This window comes from Furipterus horrens, unplaced genomic scaffold (genome assembly GCF_987537825.1).
Source record: "Furipterus horrens unplaced genomic scaffold, mFurHor1.1.pri manual_scaffold_7, whole genome shotgun sequence".
NCBI lineage: Eukaryota > Metazoa > Chordata > Mammalia > Chiroptera > Furipteridae > Furipterus > Furipterus horrens.
The window spans coordinates 120693649-120711625 of NW_028327177.1; the positions used below are offsets into that span (position 1 = coordinate 120693649).

The window sequence follows — 17977 nt, forward strand, 5'->3', positions numbered from 1 at the left end:
CTTTGACAACCACTGATCTACTGCAAGAGTCAGCCAACTTTTTCTGTCAAGGATCAAAAAAGTAAATATTTTGGGTTTTGCAGGCCGTGCAGTCTCTGACGCACTACTCTGTATCTGTGGTGCAAGAACAGCCATAGACAGTACTTAAAACAAATGAACGTGTAACACTATTTACAAAAACTGGTGGTGGACTGGGTTTGACCCACGGGCCATAATTCCCTGACCCCTGGTCTACACCAACCTGCAGGGATCTGGAAGCCTATGCATAGACCAATAAGCTCTGCTCTACTACTGGCCTTGTCGTAGTGCCTGAAGGCTGCCAGCAAAGTGTCAAATTTTTGGTAGTTAACGTTCTTCAAGTGATGACGAACTGCTGCAACCAGGGCCCGCTGCCTATCCTTGCCTCGACGATATTCACCTGGGAGTCTATTATAGATGAGATCATCAGCACCTGTTGAAGATGGGGCAAAAAGTCTTGTTATCTGAATTTAAATTTTGTCAATAGGATTCTCATCCTAAAGAAAGAGGGAGCGTGTGACTGAGAAACTTTTGTGAATGCAAAATCTCATACCTAACTCCAACACTATGATTCGGTGTGATCAAGTCTTGTGTATATAAGAAAGCACATAAAATAATTGATAAAAATTATTATTTCTGTTTTATGTGACTTCTCTGTTCAATTTTTAAAAATCCTATAAGGTATATATTGTGAGGGAATCATTAGCCCTATTCAGCTGTCAAGTCATTCCCCATGGCAGTGAAGGCCTGACTGCCTCTTAGCAGACATTTGTCTACCACGCTGAGAACTGGAAAGCCGGGGCGATTCCATGTGGGGGCCACTCTGTATGCCTCAGAGCTGACTGCACCTCTGGGAGCCCTTGTAAAAACTGGACTCAAATTTCCTACTCCCTCCTAAGAATGGGTTTCTAGCTGCCTTCAGGCTGCAGATCAAGTTCTCATTTCTCAGCCCTGCTTCTCCTTATACCACTACCAGCACCACTACCCCATCCACAGCTCTGTTAACCTGGAGTCCTGACCCACAATGACCCCCTCAGCTATCTGGAAGTAATGACCTCTCCATTCCACCTGCTACATCCCCCCAGTCTTGGCCATTGCTTCCATTTACCCTTCATGACTTAAAGGAACTTCCTTGAATCATGACACAAAGAAAGTACAAACAGACACAGCCCATAAACCCATTCCTTGCCATTCTCTCCTGGAAAACATTCTTTGGATGTTAATGTGGACAGAAATCAGATTAGAGTTGACCATGCTGCCTCAGTTAGGGTGGCTTGGTACATATCACCAGAAAAGACCTCCTGCCTCTGTTCATTTTCCTTTGACCTAGACCCCTCCCCGTTCCTGCTTTCTTGGATTAGGGTCAGGCTGGCAGTTGAATGTGATACTGTGGATAGATTAATTTAAATCACAACCCTGGCTGCAGTTCAAGGCAACTAACATTTACACCTGCTCTGTACAAGCCTCTGTCAAGGGTCTCTTAACAGGCACTCATAGCACCTCTAAGTTTCTCATTACAAAATCAGAAGCTAATCATGCACGCTCACCTGTACTCAGAGTATAGGTGAGAAGCTCACAACTAATGCTGGTTCCAGGAACTGGGCAAGTGCCTCAGATCAAGGCCATCTGGTATGGGGTCAGCTACCATCAGACCACCCTGAAGAGCACAAAACACAAGTAAGGCTCTGGGAGAGTAAATCAAGATGGTTAGGGGTGATTTTTGACAAATAAGCCATGCTTCCTTTCCTTCTTTACACTTTTCCCCAGATATAAACCCTTTGCGTAACTATCCTGTATAAAGGAGGCCCTCACTCTTCTATGAGATGGATATTGGTTGAACGCTTTTTAATCTTCAGAGGCCTTCACTCTCCATTAACATCCAATGATAACCAGGGATGGCTGTTTTTCCAGCTCCACTCAGATTTTTCACCACAGCCCCAGCAGGTTTAACTGCCTGGTGAGTGAGACATATGTTGACACTTGCTTCTTGCCTGGCCCTGAAAGAATGTTTATGAAGCTCATGTCGAATCACTTGCAATCACTCGAGAAACATGTCTAAGAGCTGAAATCAGGAGTACAAACTCTGGCCCTACGAGAGAGAACCATGCCCCAGCTATCATACCATGGCAATCAGAAAAGCTGAGCAAGCGCCTCAATTGTATTCAGCCTACAAACAATTCCCATCACACACCACTGTGCACCTGTCCTGGATTCTCCTTTACACTGCCTCTGCCCTGGTGCATTCCAGGAGCTGCCCACAGCCTTTGCGCTCTTCCTAGAAGCATCTTAACCAATGACTCCAGATCCTAGAAAGGAGGCATTCTTTGTAAAACTGCCTTTATTTTCCTAAGTAAGGAGAAATCCAGGCCTAGTAAAGAAACCAATACACCCTAGAAGCAGACAGATCCTGGAACTTTCCAAAGAATAAATGCTATTTGTTGACCCTAATAATAGTCACAAAAGGTTAGAACCTAGAGTAATCTGTGTCCATCCGTGAGAGGGCATATAGTCAGTCCCCTTTCCCAGTTACATTACACAGCATCAGGGCTGGAACTATCCTCATATATTTTTTAAATTATTAATGACCGTACCCTTCCTTTTCATTGTATAACACTGTTATCATACAAATTATGAGGATAACATCGATCAGGAAATTTGCCAATGTTGTCCAAATGTCAAATTGATTCATACTACAAATTTCGGTGAAAAATGCTCTGTGTGCTAGATCCCGAGGGTCCAACAGACAGCAAGACAGAGCACCTACCACATGAAGCCTGCCTTCAGAGTTTACTGTCATTCCCTAGTTTCAGGCTAATTGATGAGTTTCCTGAATCATCTATGACCCCCTCTATAGGTATAAAGAGCCTCTAAGATGAACAGGCATCCATTTAAGATAAAACAGTTCACCTAAGCACAGAACCAAAATACAATCTCCAAATGTGACAATTAATGATGCTCCAAAACAGTATGCTGCATGATCTCACATAAAAATAAATATTTATTTTGTGAGTGAGTGGACTTTAGCTAAAACATTTTCAGTAGTAGTTCTTAAATTTTAGTGTGTATAAGAACCTACTAAGCCAGACTGTCTGGGCATGGGTCCCAGAAACCTGCATATTTAATAAAGTCCCAGAGTGATTTCTGCAGGCCACATTTTGAAAACCACTGATATGCAGCCCGATCCTGATAAGCTTTAGCATAGTTTTCTGTTTGGATGTCTGCTGTTTACATTGCTTAGAAATAAAGACAAAACTCTAGTAAGTTTCTGCATCCACTTTATATATTGATTAATTGATTTGCTGGAGGGAAGAAAGTGGCTCTTAATCATGTGATTGTTGAGTACAGTGCTTTCTCAAACTTGAGTATGCCTACAATTCATCTGGAAATATTGTTAAAATGCAGTTTTCTGATTTGGTAGATTTGGGGTGGAGCCTGAGGTGTTGCATTTCTGACGCCAACACTGCCAGGCTGCAGATCACATCTTAAGTACTAAGGGCCTAGTATAATATTTAATTCATTAAAAGGCTGCCTCCCTTCACTTTGGCTTGTTTAACACAGGCCACGTTTATCTTCTAAATGCAATTGTGAGCCTTAACCTACTGAAGGTATTCATTACAACAGCTTTCATCTGTGCCTATTTCAAACATGATATGAAAACTTTTTTGTGTGCTACAAACTTTTCTCAGTAATATTCACATGATACTTTAAGTGTCTCAACTTGGAAGCTTTGAGAGGAGATGGTGAAGTTAACTGTTGTAAAACTGGTGTGTGTGTGTGTGTGTGTGTGTGCGCGCGCACGCGCGCACATTGGGGGGTATTGTTTGTTTTATAAGGAGAAAGTTTGTATATTTACCATAGTTCTCAGGACGAAGACAAGCTCCAAATGTGTGGTCTGGGGGAACATTCATTGTTTCTGCAATGCTATCAAAGAAAACAAATCCTTTAGTTAAAATACCCACCACATGGCATTGCTGGAATTTAAAATATGTTTGCCATATGTTTTTAATAGCCCATATTTTCTCCTGTAACCAAACTATGAAGATCAAACAGAAGTTCTCCGACAGATCTTCTCTCTAATCTTCCACTTGGCATTAACAATGGCTGAATGCTCTCACTGGCTTTCAGTAGCCCAGATTTAAAAAGAAAAAAAAAAAAAACAGAATACTGTATATTCAAAGCATATTTATGGGAGTATAGAGAGAAAGACAGAGACGGGGAAGAGAGATAAAAATGTAGCATAGTAAGTTAGAATTCTGATATTCCAGAAATAAAGGTTTACACAAAATTCTCCCTCCCTCTTCTCCAAATGCCATCTTCATCTCAGAAAACTCAGCACTTTCTGGGAACCCCAAAATCTAAAGAAGCTGCTAGAGGTCCCTGATAGACATAAAAAGATGATTCTCTTATTTAATAGATAGAAGCCAATAGAACACAAGCCAACATTTACCACAACAATACTTTTTAAATTTGACCCACAGACACTGTCAATTCAACGTTAATCATTAACTTACGGATCTAAAACTTTTCCAAGCTTATGTTGAAACTTTTCTTTGAAATCATCAACTCTCTTGGATACAACCTTAGCTCCTCTTTTCCTAGAAAATTAGAAAATTGTCAGGTATCTCCACTACCTAAAGTATTCCTGGCTGCCAAATATACATACAGTAAGAAAAATCATAGTATAACTTGGGCCATCAGAAAAATAAATCCAGTTTCAAAAGAAATTATAGGCTAAACAGAAAGCTCTATGCTCATTCTTCTATCATTTATATTCTATTATAAAGGTAAGTTTATAATAGGATACAAAATTTTGATGAAAAAATAAGACAAGCAGACTTAAAAATTTTTCAGTAAACAAAACCAAATTGTTAATATTACAATATTATTATAAATGTAACTTTTAAAATTGCTAAAAGAAAATTAAGCATTGATCAAATAAGTAAATAAAGGATATGAATAAATAACATCTAGTAAGCAAATATATGGAGAAATTATAATACTATCTAGTAATGAAAAAAAAGTAAAATAAAAGAACAAAGTGACACTTTTTATGTATTCTAGTACATAAGCATATATAGAGACAGAGACAGACAGAGTGACAAAGTAATATAAAATATCCAAATAGGCAAAAATTATGATAAAACACATATAGATTGCTAGTGCAAATTGCGATAATCCTCTTGGAAATAATTTGGTGATATGATTCAAAGAGCATTAAAATGTCCATTCCCCTTTATCCACACCTGGGAACCAATCATAAGAAGATAATCCACATAACAATTAAAAATGTGGAAAAGTTATATTTATAAGAATGTTTGTAGCCTCATTGACTATAATGGAAAAAAAGAAAAGAATCTAATTGTTTGATCATGAAGGATGATAATATCATGTCACACTAACAAGAATATGCTGCCTGCAATTTAAATGTTGGTTATGAAGAATACACAGCAATATAAAATCATTTCATACTAAATGAAAAAGGATATAAAATGTAATTGCACTCTGATTTAACCTATGCAAAAATCTACACAGGAAGCCACACTAGAAAGAAATACATTAAAAAGATAATCATGGTTGAATTAAAGTGACAGGATTATGGGTGATTTTATTTTGCCAATTTTCTGTAATATAATTTGTTACTTCATTGTGATTAAGTGAATAAGATTTCTTACAACACTATTATTTAATAACATTAAAATTAATAAGTTCGCTGTTGTTTTGCTAAGAATGAAAACAATGAACATAAAATTCTTAAAGTTCTTTTTCTTTTAAAACTATTTCCCGTGCTATAGAAATATCAAGCTCAATAAATTTCTGGAGAAGAGTGACACTGTGTGGAGAAACAAAAAATGAACTATAAAATAATTCACCTCTATTTTCTTCATTTACTTTTCATTCGCTTAAAAAGGAGAGAAAGAAAAGAATATAGGTAAAGTCAGAATAATTTGAACAAGTGAAGATGATCATCTAAAACCAGCTCCAAGAGACTTAATTAGGAACATAGAAGTATGATAAGGATTAGGATATAAATCATGGGGTCTGCCCTTTTCAGTTTAATATTGCCTGGATTATGTTTCTGGGATAATCAGGAAGTATCTGTGAGTAGCACATATGTCAGAATATCAGAACTGTAACATCATTACACAACCTCACAGCATTCACTAACCAACTCAGAATAAAGCCTTTGTGTGCCAGTGAATTTTTTTCATCCAGAAGCACACACACACATATACACACACCCGTATTGTCTGAAGATCCTAACTGATTCTTCAAACCAAAAGTCATAAATGAAATATAAATAGAGGTAGTTTTACAGAGGAAATATATCCCTTAAAAGTTAAGAGTAAACCTAATTTATGTTAAAATAGTACATATAAAATTCAGAAGCCTTAATATGTAAACAAACATGCTTTACTCCATGTTTCTAATAGAAATCACACTGAAAAATAAAGTAGTTAATTCTTTTTTTAAATCCAACAAACTGAAGGACTACTCTATTATTTTAGCAATAAGTTTCCAATTAATTTTTAAAATCCAAAAAGGATGATCAAATAAAACATTGTTCCATAAATAATGTGGCCTTGGGGGTGGAGACAAGTTGGAAAGAAATGTATCATACCCTGAATTTTGCCTCCTTTTACAACTTCAGTGTATTTTTATTCAAATATAATTAACATATAGCACTGTACTAGTTTTTGGAGTACTCAGTGTATTTATCTATGACTGTCTGAAATCATTGATAAATATGTCCTTATTAGTAATCCAAAGGCTCTGCTCTTAGAACATTCTTAAGGACTACATTGTTGTTTATTTCATATTTTTATAAATTTATAGGCTTATATTTCTAAGGTTCCACAACAGAGTAAACCATATTTGTCATCTCCCTTTAAGTATTAATTTCTATATTATATCTAATTATAAATATCTATAGTCCTTATATATTTAAATCACTTTTTTTACATTTTCCTTTATGTATAGTTTAACCACTTTAATAATGATAAATTAATAAATATTTGTTATATAAGCTTTTCTTTTATACCCAAAACTATTTCATATGGGATTGCTGTAATATTGTAAAATTTATTTTGTGTTTGTATTTTAGCATTATTGTTTTGAATAATTCAAGTATCAGAAACTCATATAATTAGGGAGTGGGAAAAGAACAGGAATCATTATTTCAGATCTGATATCACAGAATCAAGTGCCTATAAACCTATAAACCACATGAGGTTTATAGGCACCTCTTGGAGCAGCCTCTTGGAGCCACACTGTCTGGATATCATTGTACCCCTAGTACTTCCTACCTACATGCTCATGGGCAAATGATTTCATTTCATTTCTCTGTATGTCAGTTTCTTCATCTGTAAAATGGGTAAGATAAAAATTATAGTACACATACCCCATGGAGTTGTTGGTAGGACTAAATTAATACTATATAAAATATTTAACACTTTGTCTCTATAACTGGGAGCTGTTGTTTTCAGAGATCAGATGGGCAGGTTGGATCACAAGTTGTGGGAATGCAGTTTTGTGTCCACAGTGGAGCTTGGAAACTTGGAGGGCCAGAATCTCCTTTCTCCTTTAAAGAGGGCAGAAGAAAAAACAAATCCACTCCCACCCCTGATGCGTAGAAGTGCAGGGCCAGTATATTAGTTTTCTGTGCTTGCTGTAAAAAAAAAAAAAAAAAAAATTGCCACAAATTGGGATCTTTAAACAACAGCAGTGTATCCTCTCACAGTTCTGAAGGCCAGAGCCTGAAATCAAGGTGCCAGCAAGACTACACTCCCACCAAAAGTTCTAGGGGAGAATCTGTTCATTGCTTCTTCCAACACAGGGTTGCTGGCATTCTTTGGTTTTCCTTGGTTTGAGGCCACATCACTCTAATCTCTTCCTCCATGGTCACTTCACCTTCTCCTCTGTTTGTCTTCTCTTCTGTCTCAGATCTCCTTCTGTCTGACCCTTAGGACACTTGCCATTGATAAATGACAAAGTCATTTATCCAGATAAATACAAAATGATCTCTTCATTTTAAGATCCTTAATTTAATTACATTTACAAAGACCCCTTTCCCACATAAGGTAACCTTCAGAGGTTCTGGGAATTATCTAGACATATCTTTTCAACCTACTAGACCAGGATTCCTAATCTTCTGATTTTTTAAACATAGTAAGAAATATGGATTTTATGAGTAATTTCTCACTGTTTAAGTGTTAGTTTAGGCATAAAATATAACACAGATAATAAAAAACTAAGGAAGCTTATTTTAGTTTTCTAGGGAAGTAGTCATATAGAGAACGAATACATAAAAAGATCATAGTTTACAAGAGTGAAGCCAGATACTCAGTTGCCCAAATAACTATTAAACAAAAGTGACAGATCAATTATATGTGGCATTATTGTCTTTGTAGACTTTGGAAAGCCCACCATCTTTAAGAAACATCACTCGAGTTGATCCAATAGATTAAAAACATGTGTACATGTCTTTATATTTGCTTGTAAAGGCAGAAAATACCTTTGGAATGATACATATTCACACACTCACACACACACACACACACACACACACACACACACTCAAACACACACAAAGTATCATGATTATCTCTGGGGGACCTGGGCACTTTGGAAGATAACATCACCGTACATCTTTTTCTATTAATTTTATGTTTGAAATATGTCACTGCATTACCTCTTCAAAAAGTAAATCAAAAAAATAAACTTTTCTTTAAGTCCATATGCCATACACCTAGCTCTTGTCCCATGATACGATATAATTAAGCTTACATTTGTAGTTCATGGAGCCAATATAAAGTTTTTGCCATGGTTCGTCCATCATTAAAATGTGGTGTTGGGACCCCATAGAGGTTAAACCTATGGAAACTTGATGGGTTATACTTTCGGTTCTTTGCTTCTCCTGTAAAAAGAAAGGGGAAATTTCTGACTTGTGCAACACAAATAGCCTTGTCTTGAAGGAAGCACATTATGTTCTCATTGACACTGAAAAGGGGAGTGGAACAAAGAATGAAACTGTAACGGTGCAGGGACCTGCACTTTTGGCTACAGATGATAGAGGCATTGTCCCATGAGAGATGGGAAACTGGTGGGATAAGAGTTCATTGTGTTACTATTTGGAAAGTAAGTAGGGAAATGATGTAGGAGAAAGCCATATCAATGATGAAAAATGCAGGCCCTATTAATGTTACAGAAATAATCCTGAAGATCAGGGAGGTACGGCTATGGGACGCCAGCAGTCCTTTCTGCTATACTAGGAGCTGAGAGATTAGTGTTTTGTAATTGCTTTCACTGAGATTTGATGGCATCATCAGAACACTGCAACCCTCAAATTTCATTAAAATGAAGTGAATTTAATGAAATACTCATATCTCATGTAGGGTGGTTGAGAGGTGAGAACCCAGTGGGGAGGTCTTTATATTTAAGATCTAATACCATTGTTTCTTCTTTTCAAGTTGCAATGGGTGTTATTTTTCTATTTTTAGATAAGAAAATAAGACTGAAACCAGATATTAGCTCAAAGGTTAAGATATAATGAAGAAAAGATATTCAGCCTCACCAGTAACCCAAATAATGTAAATACAAACAATCATGTGAAATCATAATTTGTCTCTCAGTTAACTAACAATAAAGAAGATTGGCAAACTCACTATAGAAGATGGAGGGAAGTGAAAATTGTCATATTCTGTGGGTGTGAGGGAAAACTGGGGGAGCTGTTGAGGTAGACAGGCCCTAGGAGTGAAAATTTTAAGTGCTCAGAAATATGGAAATGTATCCTAAGGAAATAGGTAATATTAACAAAAATATATAAACAATATTTTTTACTATTGAAAAATACAATATTGATACTGACATGAAAAGACAACCAAGACATTTTATACAATGGGGGGAGGAGCAAATAGAAAGAGAAGTATATACAGTGGGGAGCAAAACACACATACACACATATGAATGAGCACAGAAAAACATCTATGAGAGTATCATCTGTGGAAGATAGGGAACTATGGGAGATATTCATCGTATTTTATATTTTTTTCTGTAGCTTGCATTTTATAAAAGAAATACCTATTGCCTTCATAATGCTTAAAATTAAGTGCATTTAAAAGATGTTATAAATGCATAAAAATACACATAGATCAATGGAACAAAAGAGAGAGCCCAGAAATAACACTCACACCTTTATAGTCAATTAATATTCAAAAGAGGAAGCAAGCACATACAATGGGCTAAAGATTATTCAATAAAGTGTTGGGAAAATTGGACAGGTAGGTACAGAAAAATGAAATTAGACTACCTTCTTACACCACATATAAGAATAAATTCAAAATGGGTTAAAGACTTAAGTGTTATACCTGAAACCATGAAATTCCTAGAAGAAAACATAGGCGGTAAAATCTCAGACATTGCTCGTAGCAATATTTTTACTGATATATCTCCTCAGACAAGGGAAACAAAAGAAAAATAAATAAATGGAACTGCATCGAACTAAAAAGGTTTTTCACAGCAAATGAAATCATCAACAAAATAAAAAGACAATCCACTGAATGAGAGAATATATTTGTTGATAAATCTGATAAGGGATTAATATCCAAAATTGATAAAGAACTCATAAAACTCAATACCAAAAAAACATACAATCCAATTTTAAAATGGGCAAAGGACCTGAATAGGCACTTCTCCAAAGAGAACATACAGATGGCCAATAGACATATGAAAAGATGCTCAACATCACTAATCATCAGAGAAATGCAAATTAAGACCACAATGAGATATCACTTCACACTAGTCAGAATAGCTATCAAAAATAAAGCAACACTGAACAAACACTTATCCAAAGAGGACATACAGAGGGTCCAAAGACATATGAAAAAAAAAAAATGCTCAACATCACTAGCTATCAGAGAGAGGCAAATAAAAACTACAATGAGATACCACCTCACACCAGTCAGAATGGCCATCATCAGCAAACCAACAAACAAGTGCCGGAGAGGACGTGGAGAAAAGGGAACCCTAGTGCATTGCTGGTGGGAATGCAGACTGATGCAGCCACTATGGAAAACAGTATGGAATTTCCTCAAAAAACTAAAAATAGAACTGCCTTTTGAACCAGCAATTCCATTGCTAGGATTATATCCGAAAAATCCTGAAGCACCGATTCAAAAGAACCTATGCACCCCTATGTTCATTGCAGCGCTGTTTACAGTAGCCAAATGCTGGAAACAACCTAAGTGCCCATCTGTAGATGAGTGGATCAAAAAACTGTGGTACATTTACACAATGGAGTACTATGTAGCAGAAAGAAAGAAGGAACTTCTACCATTTGCAACAACATGGATGGAACTAGAGAGAATTATGCTTAGCGAAATAAGCCAGGCAATGAAAGAAAAATACCTTATGCTATCACCTATTACAGGAGACTAATGAACAACACAAATAAACAAATGAGCAAAACTGAAACAGAGGGCATAAACCTATGATATCATTACCTGAGTGATTGTCCAATACAACAAAGATGCCAGCCTGTTAAACTAAGCATGCCATTGTCTGGGGACAGCCAAGATCAGGAGTTTGCAAGATCCTTCCCTATGCGGGAAGGCCACCCTCCCCACTACACCCCCACTCTTATTAGGGATTTTTGGACCCAAGGGTAGGTAGGACAACAACCATGTCCAGCTTGAAGCAGCTAAAGGAGCTCGAGACCTTTGCCCTTTGTCCTTTATAAGATTATGAAGGGTCTTAAGTCTGAGACGGAGGGATTGTTATTTTTTATTGTTATAAAAATAAATAAATTAATTAAAAATAATAATATAGGAAAGGGTGAAGCCAAGGAACTTATATGCATGACCCATGGACATGAACTAAGGGGGGTGGGATTGCTGGGGAAAGGGAGGTACTGGACGGAGGGGAGCAAAGGGGAAAAATTGGAACTATTGTAACAACATAAACAATTAAAAAATCTTTACAAAAATAAAAATAAAAATAAATAAAGCAACAAACAAGTTGCTTGTTTGTGGGGAACCCTTCTGCACTGTTGGTTGGGAATGCAGATTGGTGCAGCCACTGTGGAAAGCATTAAGGAGATGCCTCAAAAAATTAAAAATAGATCTGCCTTATCACTCAGTGATTCTAATTCTGGGAATTTATCCAAAGAAACCCAAAACACTAATTTCAAAGAACATAAGTACCCCTATGTTCATTGCAGTGTTATTTACAATCTTTTCTAAAGTAGGTTATAGATATATATTTATTGTTATTGAATAGTGTCCCTGACATATTATTTGAAGTAAAAAAAGAATTTAATGTATATGGCAGGTTCTCCCAATAGCATGGAGAATATGATCACATTTAACTAAAGACAGGCAGATGAATGGATACTGGATTAGAGAGATGTTTAATATATCTCTGGTGAATGGGATTTCACAGTTACATTTACGTTTTATTCGTTTTTTTTTTTAATTTAAACTCTGCACAATATTATGTATTTTATAATAAAAAATATAATAAAAAGTTTTTACAATAAAAAACTTTCATTATGAGAAAAAATAAGGACAATATTTAAAAGATTGGATTTCATGACTTTTCAAGAGATGAATGAAACTTCTGTAAAAATCAGCAAATAAAATTAATTTCAGTCATGTTTCAGTTCATTAAAGCTCTTCAAAATATTTTTTTAGTTGACACTCATTTACCACCAATTGCCAAAGGCATATAAGATATCTCCTTGTAGGTTGTCTACATATATTTATCTTATAATTCTTTTTAAAACAACTGAAAGGCATTGGATTAGATTGTGCAATAGATGCTAAACTATTTTCCAAAAAATGAGCACAACTTTTTCACAAGAGAGGGAAAGAGGAAAAAAGGAAGGGAAAACTGGAGGGAGCAAAGGAAGAAAGGGAGGGAGAGTCAGAAAGTGAAGTGGGTGGAGATGTGGAGAGAAGTCAAGGTTGTGAGAAGGAACGTGGTGACCAAGTGGGTGGGAGCAGTGGCAGTGTGCATGGAAGAGCAGAGACAATGTCAGGACTGAGATCATTAAGGAAGTGTAGGGAACCCGCAGAGATTCGTCATGAAAGGAGAGAATGGCAGATTGCAGACCATGAAACAACAGGCATAGGAGACAAGACCCAGGCCTCAGCAAAAGTTTAGAGGGAAAAGCAGAGAGACGGAGTAAGGTGTGAGATGGCGGACAAGGGAGAAAGGTAAAGAAATAAAGAAGGTCCCTGACCCGTGTGCCTCAGTTGGTTGGGTGTAGTCCTGCAAAGCTAAAGGTCACTGGTTCAATTCCTGCTCAGGGCAAATGCTTGGGTTGCAGGTTGATGTTTCTCTCTCTCTCTCTCACTCTTTTCCTTTCCGTCTTTCTAAAAATAAATAATGAAATTTTAAAATAAAATATTAAATATTAAAAGAAAAAGAAATAAAGGAGCAAAGGAGAGAGATGCCTTAATGTGCAGTCAAGAAAGAGTCTTGCTTCTAGCTAATGGAGGTTGAGTTCATGAATCATTCACAATTCAGCAGCTTTCTCCGGACATATATCAGAGTCTAGTGCTCAGTCCTCTATTACATCAAGATTATACTTAACATCAACCCATCAACCATTAAATTGTGTTTTAAAGCACTATAAACATCCAATGACTTTTAGCTATGCTTTAGAATAATTCTAGTAATAGACTACTATTAATCAAGATGACTAAATAATACTAATAATAGTTATTGAGCCCTTATAATATTCTAGGCACTAGCATTTTGCAAGCACTCACTGAATCCTCACAATATTATTATCCAATTTAAGAGATGAGAATAGATGGTAATAGAATAAGTAAAATATCCAAGATCTAAAAGATGAGCTAGAAGTTGAACCTGATACATGTGATTCAAAATTTGTTCACTTAACCACTACCCAATCAATATTCCTCATATAAAGCTAAGCACTTAGAATAATCCTGACATTTGAAAAAGAACAGTATTTTAAAGCCTAAAACCACTAAAACAAAATATCACTATCTAACATTTATCTCTTGTTTATTTTTTCATTTTAATAATACATATATTTCTACATTTTACATATAAAACGTGTAAGGGTATGTGTTCCCAGGTATCTATAATAAATTGTTATTACTGTATTTATTGATCACCCATTATATGTCAGGCACTTAAATTTATGCACATTATTTTTTTTTACCTCTCTTCATGAATCTGAGAGTCCCATATTTCTCAGGCCTATTTTACACTGGAGGACACTTACCTACGTAATAATCATTGTGAGAAACAATATACAGATCATGTCCTTCCTTTCCTTCTTTAAATACTTCTTGATAGGATTTTGGTGGATTCACCAAATCTCTAGCGGATATTTCTGAAGAGAGAATTAAACACATCAGTTTTTAGGTATTTTTTATCTATTTAGAATATGTTTAAATTAACTAGAACAAATGACAATCAAGGTAAGCTGATAACATAAGCTATACAGCCACTCCAGGGGAACACAAAGCCACTATGAATGAAGGTTTATCAAGATAGACAGGATATAGCATAGATGTTACTATTCTAGGGACCATCTTTTGATCTGGCTAACTCCCTAGAATTCTGAAGATCAGAACTCTATCAGTTAACCATTTTAGGTTGGCCTGAGCCATATTCCAAGCCTGGTCAAATTCCCGATTCTGAAAATCGCTAGGCAATTTTTATTTTACTTTGCTCTAGATTTCTCATGATGATCTAAGCAAATTTGAATCACAAATCAGTTTCAGAAACCCCGACGCTTAGTGGAGTAACCTTGGTGTAAATTTTCACACAGCTGTAGACTGGAGCACACATCCTGAATTTGTTTTGATCTGAATATCCATCTTCAAAGTAGCCAAAAGTACCAAGGAAATCACTGAATCAGAGCTATAACATGTTTGTTTAGCAGCTGTGTTCCCAGGTTGGTCCCCAGTTTCATATATAGGGAATTTTTTTGTTTTTATTGTTCTACATAAAAATTTTTAAATATAATTCCACTTACAATTTCACTCTTCTCTTTTAACCCAAAAATATAGATTAATAATAATACATAATGATATTATAAAATAATTAACAATATATATAGTTATAATAACTCTCATATTAACTAAATATACAATCGATACATTTATTATACATTAAATATACAATAACTTTATTATTGTGGTCATTATGAAATATAATTTCATTTATAATTTCACTCTTCCCTTTCAACCTAACAACATATTTTCTTTCTTTTGGACTTTCAGCCAAGAACTGAGTTCTGTAAACAAACAGTTAAGGATACCAGAAGGTGATCCTACTCACAATAATCCTGTAAAGCAGTACTTCTTTCTGATACATGAACCACTATACTTATTCATACATATATACACATTTTGGAACATTCTTTCTATTATATATTTAAATGAGGTACACCTAGACAGTACTTTCCCTATTAAATGAACTAATCGTGGATAGCACTTATGATATAATTATTGTAATGCTTTAATGCCATGTCTACATAAATACAACTTTTAATCCTATTAAATATATTTTATCTGTTCTAACACATGTTTTCTATGTTTTGATTTTTAACTTAGGAGCTGATATAATATGGTACTACCACATATTTTGCATTCCAAGAGGCAGATATAATTTATCTCCAGGGTGAATGTTACTATGTTATGGAAAATAATTTAATGGACTTTTTGGTGAAAAAAGTCCTGGAGCAGAGCCTGAATGGGTGCAGAAAGGCAAAGAGAACTGAATTTCTCTGAAGGATGAAGATGGAATTTGAGGTCTCCTGTAAGCCCTGGACATGAGGTAGAGACCTGAAAAGGATAGCAGAAGATCAATGTGAGAAACGTGTAAAGAAAGGCGCCCAACCACATGAAGGGAGGCTGGACTTCAGAAGAAATAATGGCCTGTGACCAATTCAATTATACGTTGTTGTTGTGCTCCACTCCCTCTCAAAATGAGCGTGCAAGTATGCTCTGTACACTGCCTGTGTTTGGTTAACAAGCGGGTAGACGCTGTGGATCAGCATGGGCAGAGAGGGGTGCTGCATTTGCCAAACTTATTTGTGGTCTACTTTATGAAAGAGTTTCATAAAAAGTTAAGAGTTGGGTACTCGCATCCTCCTTCAACCACATTAAAAAAAAGAGAGAGAAAGAGCTAAGAGTTATGAACACATCAGGGTCATTGGCGGAAATAAAACACACAAGTGGATGTCCAGGGAGAAGGAACTACAGCCTTCACAACTGATCCCAGGGTCAACTTTTCTGAGTCTCTTTCCTGTCTTTTTTTAGCATCTCTACTATGCTCACCAACTCTCAATTCCAAAACTTGGATTTTTACTGTCTGACACACATAAACTTGAAGGATTCTGGGTCTAAGAGGAACTTTGTCGCTATGATCCCATCTTTCATTCTTCAATCACCATTGGGCACCACCACCACCACCAAACACTACTCCAATGGGATATTTAATCCAATTTTCTAGGAATTCTTTTACCATCCTCCTATTTCCTTATTTTTTTACTACCTCTGATGACTGCCGTCCCAAATGTCGTATTGAGTACATCCAGGCCTTTAGGTAATCCTGGCGATTGATCATGAGATTTTCCTAATGGTGTTCGTTGATTACTAAAATATATTGATTCCTTTTTATCTTTAATCTTCTGTTGAAATGTTGTAATAGGCTGTGGGTTTATCAATATTTTTGCCTAAAGAAATCACACAAAACACAGATGTAAGAACAAAAAGAAGTAAAAAACTGAAAGCTGACACTGTAATCAACAGCTGGAGATAAGAAAATATGATTGTAGAAAAATAATTCCTCACCGTTGCTTTGCTTAACCTCACAGAACTGTCACAGTTGGAGCTATAAAGCTTAAACATGCCTTATCATGAACTTTCAGAGGGGTTGAAGGTTTCAGTGGGGTTAAAGATTTATGAAAGGAGCTCCCAGGTACTTGACTCCAATATTCCAGAAAAGTGGGAATAGACCTGGCTAGTGTGGCTGGTGTGACTAAAAGGTCACTGGTTTGATCCTGGTAAGGGCACATGCCTGGGTTGCAGGTCAGGTCCCTGGTTGGGGGCTTATGACAGGCAACCAATTGATGTTTCACTCCCTTTCTTTTTCCTTCCCTTCCTCTCACTCTAAAAATAAATAATTTTTTAAATGAAGAAAATAGTGGGAATGACTAGCAGAAGAACCACATGACTTCCACAAGCATTCTTCTGAATCTAGGCTGTCTATTCAATGAACAGCAAATGACATTGAGGCCCCATCTTCACTCCATCAATGTAAAGTGTATCTAAGCACTCTGCTACTTCTTAAATTTTTTTCAAACTATAAGAGAAAGTTTATTTAGAAAGTCACAGATGTAGAAGTGAACCCACAGAAGAAACAGGCTGAGGAAACAAGTTAGAGAGGCAAAGGGAGGGCCCTTGGAGCTTAGGAGAAATATAAATGTAACATGCCTTGGGGGAAGAAGAAGGAAAAGGAGACCCACAAAAAAAATTTTTTTTAATTCTTTTAGTGCTCACTATTAAAGGTGGAAAAGAGACTGGAACTCTGATTTCACTAATACTTCATTTTTTCATTTTTATCTTGGTAAGCTAATAGTAATATACACGGGGAAAAAAAGAAAAAGTTACCGGTATTGAAGTTTCAGTTCTTACTCCATGTGTCAAATAAGGTGCAATTTGAGGATCATTTGCTCTGCCATAAAATACTCTCTCAGCTCCAGCAGGTGGATATCTGAAGTTGAAAAATTTTTTTGTCTCAGGTGGAGTAATTGGCTACAAATAGTGTGACAAGAAAATAGAATTAAGTCATTTTTAAAATATTGGGAATGATCTATACCAGCAATTTTCAACCGCTCTGCCACAGGAATTTTTAAAACATGGAATACCTGACTATTTAGTCAGGGGTGCTGACTTCTTTTCCCTTAGGTTGTCAA

The 17977-nt window shown here is 36.1% G+C and overlaps 1 protein-coding gene across 1 annotated transcript in view; it reads right to left on the minus strand.

Moving 5' to 3' along the window:
• EFHB (EF-hand domain family member B) overlaps positions 1-17977 on the minus strand; it is a 58195-nt gene that overhangs the window by 16073 nt on the left and 24145 nt on the right. Inside the window, exons 7-13 of the mRNA XM_090284947.1 lie at positions 17673-17816; positions 16555-16735; positions 14273-14383; positions 8803-8932; positions 4530-4613; positions 3872-3939; positions 297-451 (exon numbers count right to left, since the gene is read on the minus strand). Coding sequence (XP_090141073.1) covers positions 297-451; positions 3872-3939; positions 4530-4613; positions 8803-8932; positions 14273-14383; positions 16555-16735; positions 17673-17816 — 873 coding nt within the window. The remainder of the gene's footprint in view (positions 1-296; positions 452-3871; positions 3940-4529; positions 4614-8802; positions 8933-14272; positions 14384-16554; positions 16736-17672; positions 17817-17977) is intronic.